The sequence below is a fragment of the Amphimedon queenslandica genome, unplaced genomic scaffold, assembly GCF_000090795.2.
Source record: "Amphimedon queenslandica unplaced genomic scaffold, v1.1 AMPQUscaffold_12455, whole genome shotgun sequence".
NCBI lineage: Eukaryota > Metazoa > Porifera > Demospongiae > Haplosclerida > Niphatidae > Amphimedon > Amphimedon queenslandica.
This window is the reverse complement of record NW_003547308.1, coordinates 5,448-15,012: the sequence shown is the minus strand read 5'-3', so window position 1 is coordinate 15,012 and position 9,565 is coordinate 5,448. Positions and strand designations below refer to the sequence as shown.

The 9,565-nt window shown below is 35.4% G+C and overlaps 2 protein-coding genes across 2 annotated transcripts in view; both read left to right on the top strand.

Annotated features, from left to right (window-relative positions):
* Nucleotides 1-6,041, top strand: part of LOC105314848 (acyl-CoA-binding domain-containing protein 5-like) — a 10,296-nt gene extending 4,255 nt beyond the window's left edge. Inside the window, exons 4-6 of the mRNA XM_011409243.2 lie at nucleotides 3,352-3,540; nucleotides 3,596-3,758; nucleotides 4,626-6,041. Of these exons, the coding sequence (XP_011407545.2) occupies nucleotides 3,352-3,540; nucleotides 3,596-3,758; nucleotides 4,626-5,902 (1,629 nt within the window). The 3' untranslated portion in view covers nucleotides 5,903-6,041. The remainder of the gene's footprint in view (nucleotides 1-3,351; nucleotides 3,541-3,595; nucleotides 3,759-4,625) is intronic.
* A 117-nt stretch (nucleotides 6,042-6,158) lies between these two features.
* Nucleotides 6,159-9,563, top strand: LOC100632341 (50S ribosomal protein L24-like; the record flags this gene model as incomplete). The annotated part of the gene is made up of 5 exons (XM_020003989.1): nucleotides 6,159-6,288; nucleotides 6,358-6,453; nucleotides 6,505-6,602; nucleotides 7,181-7,317; nucleotides 9,538-9,563. Coding segments are annotated over exons 1-5 (468 nt in total), but the record flags the coding sequence as incomplete, so codon positions are not given.
* Nucleotides 9,564-9,565: the final 2 nt, after the last annotated feature.

Sequence of the window (9,565 nt, the reverse complement as noted above, 5' to 3'; positions counted from 1 at the left end):
GATGGTGGTTGGCTAGCGGCCCTGGATGTCACAGTCATCTCCTCTTTTTAGGTGGCCATGGTGGCTGATTTGGCTGGTATTCAAGGTTCAGCTCTAGGGGTGGCTGAAGCACGTAAACTATCTATGCATGCTGCCGCTTGTCATCATGTTGGTGTCAATTTTTTCCCTCTGGCTGTTGAAGTCCTAGGAGGTTGGAGCCCTTCAGCAGTCTCTATTATCCGCTCTATTGGTCATCAGTTAGGCCAGCGTATTGGTCGCAACCCTTCTGTTACCTGCTCTCATCTCTTCCAGCACCTCTCAGTCTCTTTATGGAGAGGTAATGCTGCTATGTGGGTTGCTCGGCAGCCCTCTCTCGCATCCTACATTGACGGTTCCCTTTAAGGGATTCTTTGTTTCAGTTATTTTTTTTGTTGTTGTTATTATTGTTTTTTTGTTTGTTTGTTTTTTGTTTGCTTCTTGTATCTTTCTGTCACCATTTTAATAATAATAATAATAATAATAATAATAATAATAATTTTTATTAATAATAATGGTAATAATAATAATAATAAATAAATAAATTTATAATATTTCTTCAGTTGCCATTGTGATACTTGTTGATTTCACACAAACAATAATTTTCTTTATTATCATTATCATTGTTATGTCTTAAATTTACAGCATTTATAAGACCCCCGTTTACACTAATCCACTTCACTGAATCAGGTTTGTTTTTGCTATTATCCATTTGAGGTGTTTATACTAACCCAACAGCTGCATTTTCATAAGATTTATCATTTGTTTATAGAAGTATCCACTTTAGTATCTGTGATGCATTTTCATGTATTAGTGTAAACAGAAGCTGTATCAGAATCAAAGTCTCTGTTTACATGTGAAAATGGATTAGTGTAAACGGGGCCTAAGAGACAGCATTGAATAGATATGCTGAAGGAATATCTATTATACTAATGACAAGTGAAATTAATACTAGTCTTGACATGAGTGCTTGTTCAAGGAGCAGTGAAGGTATCCATCTTCCCTGCAATCCTGTAGCTATTCCTGTTCTTCCTGTTGTCAAGTTCATATTATCATTGCATATTATAACATTAATTGTTTGTTTTTGAAATAAAATAATTCATTACACACTTGATAAAAGTATAATATGCAAGAGTAATACCTTCTCTTAGCTAGAAACCTCCAGTCTACTATAAGTGTTGCAGTTGATTCCAAGCATATAGCCTGGTAAAGAAATTACTTGTTTATTCCAGAGCTGCAGATCTAAGCATGCGCAACCACACCTAAATTTTGGAGCATGTACATGCTTCTTTAATAAGGCATATTCATTACTTTTATTTGAATAATTAGAATATATGGTCAATGGGGCAGAAGCGCATTATTAGTCCAATGTCAATGGCGACGCTGTCCCAGATAGAGGCCTTGTTGCCATGCAGGTAGAGGAGCAGAGGAACTGAAAGCCGCTGAGCTCAAACACTTGCTTGGGTCTATAGGAAAGTCTAGTCAGGCGTGGCCTGACCCTTGCGAAAATGGAGGGTCAGGAACCTCATATATACCAGATTTGTTAGCTGCTGCAGAAATTCTGCAGTGACACATTGTGACTAGCTATGACTATGTAACTTTAATGATCATTAATATTAATTGAAGATGGATGTTGGTGCTGTAGCTAATCTTCTTGGTATCCATTCTCTGCATTTGCATATTCTTCCAGACACTATAAATTCATCAGGGTAGCTATATAGGATGTCATCAGAAGTCTCATCTATAGGAAGGTCCTCAAACCCGGCCATATATGCTGCCTCAGTTCTCTCCATGTTGAAACATCAAATTAGATCTGCTAAACAAACTGCAACAATTTTTAGCCTGGGAAGTGATGTTGCTTCCACATCTGACAGTCTTACAGTCATCATTGCTTCTTTATTTATAATTGTAATTATATTTGTTTTTATTATCAAACAATAATTATAAATAGCTATTAATTATTCATTATGATGACATAGGCTGCTACAGCAGCTGCAGCTCCACCTGAAGCCATAGTAGTTGAAAACAAGTCTGGTATACACGAGATTCCTGACCCTCCATTTTCGCAAGGGTCAGGCCGCGCCTGACTGAAGAAAGTCTATGTAAGGAAGAAAAGCTGATTTATAAGAAAGGTAAGAAAAAATTAATTTGTGCAATCACCTTTCTTCCTTACATGGACTTTCCTATGGACTTAAGCAAGTGTTTGAGCTCAGCAACTTTCAGATCCTCTGTTTCTCTACCTGGCAACAAGGCCTCTCTCTATCTGGGACAGCATCGCCATTAACATTGGACTAATAATGCGCTTCTGCCCCATTGACCATAATTTCTAATTATTCAAATAAAAGTAATGAATATGCCCTATTAACAAAAATGGCGTCGTGCAGCTAACATGGCCCAATTTAGCAGTCACAGTATAACTTCTTTTTTCTTGGAGAATTGTTCTATAGGAAATAGGGACCTGTGCATACCTTATTGGAGTAGAATGGTGTAAGAATTAGCCTTCTAGCACCAAGTAAAGTCAAGATACAGAGCGACAACTGGATTGACAGGACTTGATGATGAAGAGGAAAAAAGGTGGCTGAACAAAATGGCCGTTTTCCGGATTTTTTTACTTTCCTCTTAGATAAGGTTTAGAGCCACGCTAGCTGACCTCATCTCTGTATAACAGAGACACTTTCAAGGTGTCCATAATAGCAAGGCTAGTCTGTAGGTCACTCCAGTCAAGATAAGGTCCTCTATAAAGTCTGGTAAGCATAGGAGCTTGTTTTCCCAGTATAGCAAGGCTGCAAAAGTCATGGCAACCATTTTGAAGTGAGGCAAATCCTACTTAGTAACGCTACTGCGTAATAGTGCACTCATTACTGTATGCATGTATCTGGAAATTTTTACTGTGACTTTTATTCCACAAGATGAGGAATATTTGATTATACATAAAAGTTAATGCCACATTCATCACACATTTTTATTATAGCACAAAATTTCCAAACAGATAAATTTTTAAATATACTGTGTTTGAATAGCAGATGCAGTTATAGATAGTAGCCTAAAGATAACAAGTCTACCTTGGTGCACCAGAAGTAAAATATTAACTTGACTGTGGACCATAGGTTGGTTTACAATGTAACCATGGTAACAGCAATTAAATTAAGATTGAAACCAGCTTAATTCTAAAATTGAACCTGGCCACGTGAGACTATGGGACGAAACCTCCAGGTCATTCAGAATAACAAATTTGTGTGTCTAAAATAAATACATGCCATGCAGCCATATGTGCAAGATGGTGAACACTCTTAAGAATATTTTTGCACTATAAAAAATTTATTCTACTCTTGTTAGTTCTGGCAGTGTATAAAGAAACCTGTAGCAATAGACCAATGGCCTGTGGGTAGATTCCATCTTGCAGGTGCTGTTATTATAACTGGATCAGGCTGTCCTATGCTAGTGATAAGTGGTGGGTTAGATAAGAATGATGATACATTAGATGATTGTTGGATCTTTAATATCACTCAACATTCCTGGATAAAGGTATCATTTTTACAGTGAGACACATGTATTATTAATATTATCATTCTATCAATAGTTGGATGTACCTCACTTTGTTAATGAGAGACATGGTCATTCTCTTTCAGTGTTCATTATGAGTCCTCAATGTGTCTGGATAATAACTGCTGGAGGATGTGTTGATATACATGTAGGATTGACATTAGTCACTAATCCTAATATTGTTATGTTAACTGAATTAGGTTAGTATATGTATTGCTGCTGAGTTGAAAAGTTGGTAGTCAAGAACTTTAGCATGCCTACTCTTGCTATATTTTATCAAAACCTATAAGTTATTAATTTTATTATTATTATGACCTGGCTATAATTGTTTTCATCATCGCACTATACCGTATAGCGGGTTTTTTTCGAGGATAATAAATTTCGCGAATGACCCATATCCAGAAGTTTGCGAAATTAATTTTCGTGAATTTTCACTAATCTGCCATCTTGTACTGTATTAAATTGATTTTCAAGGAATTTAATTTCGTGAATCATGAAAAAATCCGCGAAATTTGCAAAATTTGTTATCCTCAAAAAAAAACCCGCTATACGGTAATTTTGTATGTCAACACTTACATTTCTTTTATACACGTTTTATTGAAGAAATAAAAAATATGCCTTAACAACTATCCGCCCACATTCTTTACGTAAAGTGGGTGTTGCTAAGTCAAACAAAATGATAGCATGGCAGCTTACACATGGAACCTATAAGTTATGAGCTTTCTATTTACTACAATATAGCGGAAAATTTTCATGAATTTTGCGTTTTTTCAAATTTCACAAAAATAAAATCCGCAAAAAAATTGATTCAATACAGTTCAAGATGGCCAAAAAGTAGAAAACCACAAAAATTAAAGTCATGAAATTGATTTTTAAACGGATCTGCAAAGTTTTTGGGCCACAAAAATTTTCCGCTATAAAGTAACAGCTAGAGAACATAGAGATACTGTCTAACGATTTCTCTAGAAGCACTAGAAGGTAGAGAGAGCCTCTATAAGTTTAAACAAACTTAGCTATGCATGCGAGGTGGTGAAAACAATTATAGGAATATTTTTGCTTGTTTTTAGTTACTAACAGTAAAGGAGAGTGGACAGTAGGTGATACATTAGATACCAATGGCATGAATAATGAAGAATACAAGAAGAAGTATCAGCAACAACTACAGTTAGGAAGAAGAAATTGGTTGGAGGAGTACCAGAAACTAAGAAAAGGAGATACAGCCGATATTGAGCAAACCATACAAGCTCTTATGAAGAGTCTTGAAGAGAAGGAGAGAGAAGCACAAGTTTATTCTCAACAATTGGAGCAGAAGGAAAGAGAAAAAGCAGAGAAAGATCAAGAAATAGGAAGATATTGTCATCAACTACAAGAGAAGGATAGAGAGCATCAGGTGGTACTACAGGAGGCATTGCAGGAGAAGGATCTAGTCATACTTGCAAAGGATAGGGAGCTGCAGGAGAAGGATCTAGTCATACTTGCAAAGGATAGGGAGCTGCAGGAGAAGGATAGGGAGCTACGTCAATCTCTAGTGGCCATTGATAGGTACCAGCAACAAGCACTTACTGATGATCACTGGGTTATTAATAAAGATGAGGTGACTTTGACAAAGGAGGAGTTAGGAAGAGGATCTTATGCTGTCGTTACAGTTGGTATCTTTAGAGGTTTAAGAGTAGCTGTCAAGTCACTTCATACTATCATTATCTCAAATTATAATCTAGGTATCTTCTCCAGGGAAATGAGTATAGCATCACGAATACGTCATCCTAACCTGGTCCAGTTTATTGGTGCAACTAAAGTGGGTAATCCTCTCATCTTGACTGAACTGATGAGCACTAGTCTTAATCAGGAGCTTCGCAGAAACCAATTAACCAAGCAACAGATTCTCAGTATTGCTCAAGATGTAGCTTTAGGCCTCAACTACCTTCACCTGTTTAAGCCTCAGCCTATTATTCACAGAGATGTGAGCAGTCCTAACGTATTATTAAAGCCTTGCACTGGACCTGCTGGTTATGAAGCTAAAGTAGCAGATTATGGTACAGCTAAATTAGTGCAAGTTGACAGTCCTGGTACTGTTATGCCAGGCAATGTTGCATATGCTGCACCAGAAGCTCGTGATCCTGACAAACACAGTCCAGCAATGGATGTCTACAGTTACTCTGTTCTCCTTATGGAAATGAATTTGTGCTCTCCACCAGAAATGACGACAGCAGAGAGAGAAGTACAAGCTGGTAGTGTCTCCTGGTCTGATATGAAGTCTCTCATACAAAGAGGACTTAATGCTAATCATAGTGCTCGTCTTACTATGGCTGAAGTAATAGAGTCATTGAAAAGGATGAAGATTTGAATTGTTCGTAATTTTTGATATTTTAAATTTCTAATTATTACTGCTGCCTTTAATAGTGTGTTTTTCACAATTATGATTATTCTTCTCTCATCTGTATTTTTTCTTTCTTTATAAAATAAACTTAAATGCAAAATTGAAACACTGATGAGTGAACTGCATAACAGAGTTTGTTACTATCTAGAGCCACTTGCAAGTACAATTGCATTTCAGCCACACCTTTGCATCATCCATGTGTGGTTTATTTTTAACTCTTCTCACTCAATGTCAAGTGCAAAATGTCTTGGAAGCCTTGGACTCTAGCTGCTGCCCGTTTGAAAATGGTAAAAAGTAAAGACTTCAAATTTCCTGAACCTATTTCTCGATGGAACATTGTGAAAGGAGACCTGATAAGTTTTTTATATTCAACATACAACACTGATAATTGATAAATATGTATAATTATTAATTCACTGCAGGTACAGGTACTGTGTGGTAAAGACAAAGGAAGAAATGGGAAAGTTGTTGCAGTTGCTCGGAGGACGAATCGCATATTTGTTGGAGGTCTTAATACTGTATGTTTCATAAATCAGTTTCTTGTTATTCATTATGGGTGTGGTTTGTAGCATATTAGAGTAATGGTAGGTGAAACAGCAAGAACAAGGATAGCTAGTGAAGCACCTTTACACGTTTCCAATGTAGCTCTAGTTGATCCTGAAGATGGGTATGCTATTGTATATTGTATTTTGTAATTAGGCCGATTAATTACTGTATAGCGAAAAATTTTCGTGGCCCAAAATTTTCGTGGATTTTGCGTTTTTTTTCGAAACTCACGAAAATAAAATCCGCGAAAATCAATTTTATATGTTTTAAGATGGCCGAATTGTAGAAAACCACGAAAATTAAAGCCACAAAATTGATTTTTGGACGGATCCATGAAAATTTTGGGCCACGAAAATTTTCTGCTATACGGTATTGCGAATTTTAATACATGTACATGTAATGAGACAAATAACTGCTTTTTTCCTGGGCAATCTGGACTATATTTTCACCGAAATTCAATTCTTGAGTGCCCATATTCTTATTGATATTAGTTCAAACTCACTGAATAGCATATCATTAGTACCGTAGACAAACATAGAAGTTTTCACCAGTCACCAGTATTACTTTATTTGAAAATTTGAAATGTAATTTTTAGCATTATAATTCAAGATTTTTGTAGTTTGCAGTAAATATTAGCAGTGTACATGTTTTGTGTTGTGTATGTGAAAATCTGTAAAAAGATCTTATTTTGCTTTTTAGTAAACCTTGTAGAATTAGGTATCAATACACTGAAGATGGAGAGAAAGTCAGAGTGTCAAAAAGAAGTGGACGGATCATACCAAAACCTGTTGAAGTTTTGGAAAGGAGAGACTTTAAATCGAGAGGTGGATATGTTGGTATGTTAATTATATTAACTTATTAAGTTAGCTGCATAGTTACATGTACATGTACTTTGTACTAAGTTTAGCGTTTTAAGCATGCACTCATTGCACTGTGTATATTGTGTGTATATTGCCATGTTGTGTAGCATACATTAATCAGGGTTCTGCCTAGGAAAGAAAATAGAGGTAGTTGGAGACCAATTTATATACACCATACTAGTAGATTACAATATCATGCTTTATGTATGGTTATTAGTATTAATTGGATGGTTGGTCTAAGTGATGAACTGGTTGGTTCACTTGTTGAGGTGGTTGTCCTGACCACCCCCAACCACCATAGGCAGAACTATGATTAATGCAGGGTTTCATACAAGATTTTAGCATAGTGTTCATGCAGCCTATTAACAGTGGATTGTCAAGTTGCTCAAAAATTAGGTGATTTAAGACCATTTACTATTATAGTTCAGGTTATTATGAGGAAAATGCAAGTAGATAATTCTTCATTTTTATAATTTTTTGATGCATATACATGTTTTTTCTCTTTTGTAGATATTTGACCTGATTTCAATTGAATTAGAATTTTTGAGGTTGTTTAAAAATTGAGCCAACAACCAAAGGCTATACCGTAGGCCGGGTTTTGATTGTGTATCTAATAGATTGCGAATTAAAAAAATAACTAGTTTGCGTTTCCAACAATTGTGAGATGCTAGCCTAGCTAGCCACACTCACAAGTTAAGTGATTGTCTTGCCATCTAAAGCTACTGCCACAGCTTGATTAACTTCCTTCAAGATGTTAGGTGGCATTGGGACTTGACTAGATGAGGTAATTTGGGCTGAAAATAGCACAGGATACCACTCATGATGCTGTAAAATGAAGTACATGCAGAGAAAATGATTGATAGGTGTGGTACTTATTAATTATTATAGGTGTGGTATTTATCAATTATTATTAATAACGATTCTTTTCATTGCAAGATGTATTCCAGACTCGCAATTCGCAATCAAAAGAACCTTGCAATCAAAACCTGGCCTATGGTAGCCTTTGGCTTTGGCCAAATTCCATTCAAAATGGCTCTGAAAGAATTCTCCATTTTTATACTTTTTCTGATACATGTATGCATGTTTTTGTGTCGTGAAAAAAAATTTGAGCTGATTTTGATCAACTTTGGATTTTTTATAAATTTTTTAAATTGCTCAAAAATTGGGCCAATGACCAAAGGCTTACGCCTTTGGTCTTTGGCCAAATTTTGTCAAAAATTGCTTCGAAAGAATTCTTCATTTTTATAATTTTTTCTAAAGCATATACATGTTTTTATGTTGTGCAGAAAGTTTAAGCTACATGTAATTCCAATCAAAGTTGGATTTTTTATGAATTTTTTTAATTTGCTTAAAAATCGGGCTTTGACTAAATATTTTTTCAAAAAGTGCTCTTAATAAATTCTCCATTGTAATAATTTTTTGATACATATGCATGTTCTTATGCTGTGCAGAAAGTTTTAACTGATTCAGATCAATTTGTATTTTTAAAAAATTTTTTAAGTTGTTCAAAAATCGGACCAATGACCAAAGGCTACCGTACAAGATGATTTATTGGCGATTGGTGGTTTTATGAAGAAATCACTAATAATATCTGCCATTTTGTTTCAATCTGAGCATGCTCAATGGCACGTGGCACAAAATTGCCAATATAAAATCCGCCAATTTCTTTTTGCAGGCAAATTTGCCAAAAATTACTCCCGCCAATAAATCATCTTGTACGGTATAAGGCTTTGATAGCCTTTGATCTTTGGCCAAATTTTGTCAATAATATCCCTGAGAGGGTTGAAATTTTTTGATGCATATGTACATGTTCTTATATAGTGTAGAAAGTTGAGCTGATTTTGTTTTCATGAATTTTTAAAGTGTCATCTACTGTGCGTTAGTGCTTGTCAGCTCATGAAGCATATGCTACATTGTACTAAGCTCACTTAGTATTCTTTGTGTGAAATCCTCATTTTGCTACATCAAATTATATCAATTTTCCTCCAGATTAAAGCGTGAAATAAATCACTGAGTTTGTAATAAATAATTTGTTTTTAATTATGTACTAGTATCTTGTATCCTTTCCTCATTGCTGAGACTGAGGGAGTTACTGTACCAGATAGATAGATATATACATGTACATGTACTTGAGCTTGAGCAAACTATATAATTTTTCCAATTTACAATTGTTTTTCTTTGTCTATATTTTTGTAGAAGGAAGCAAGGACACAACTAGTGAGAA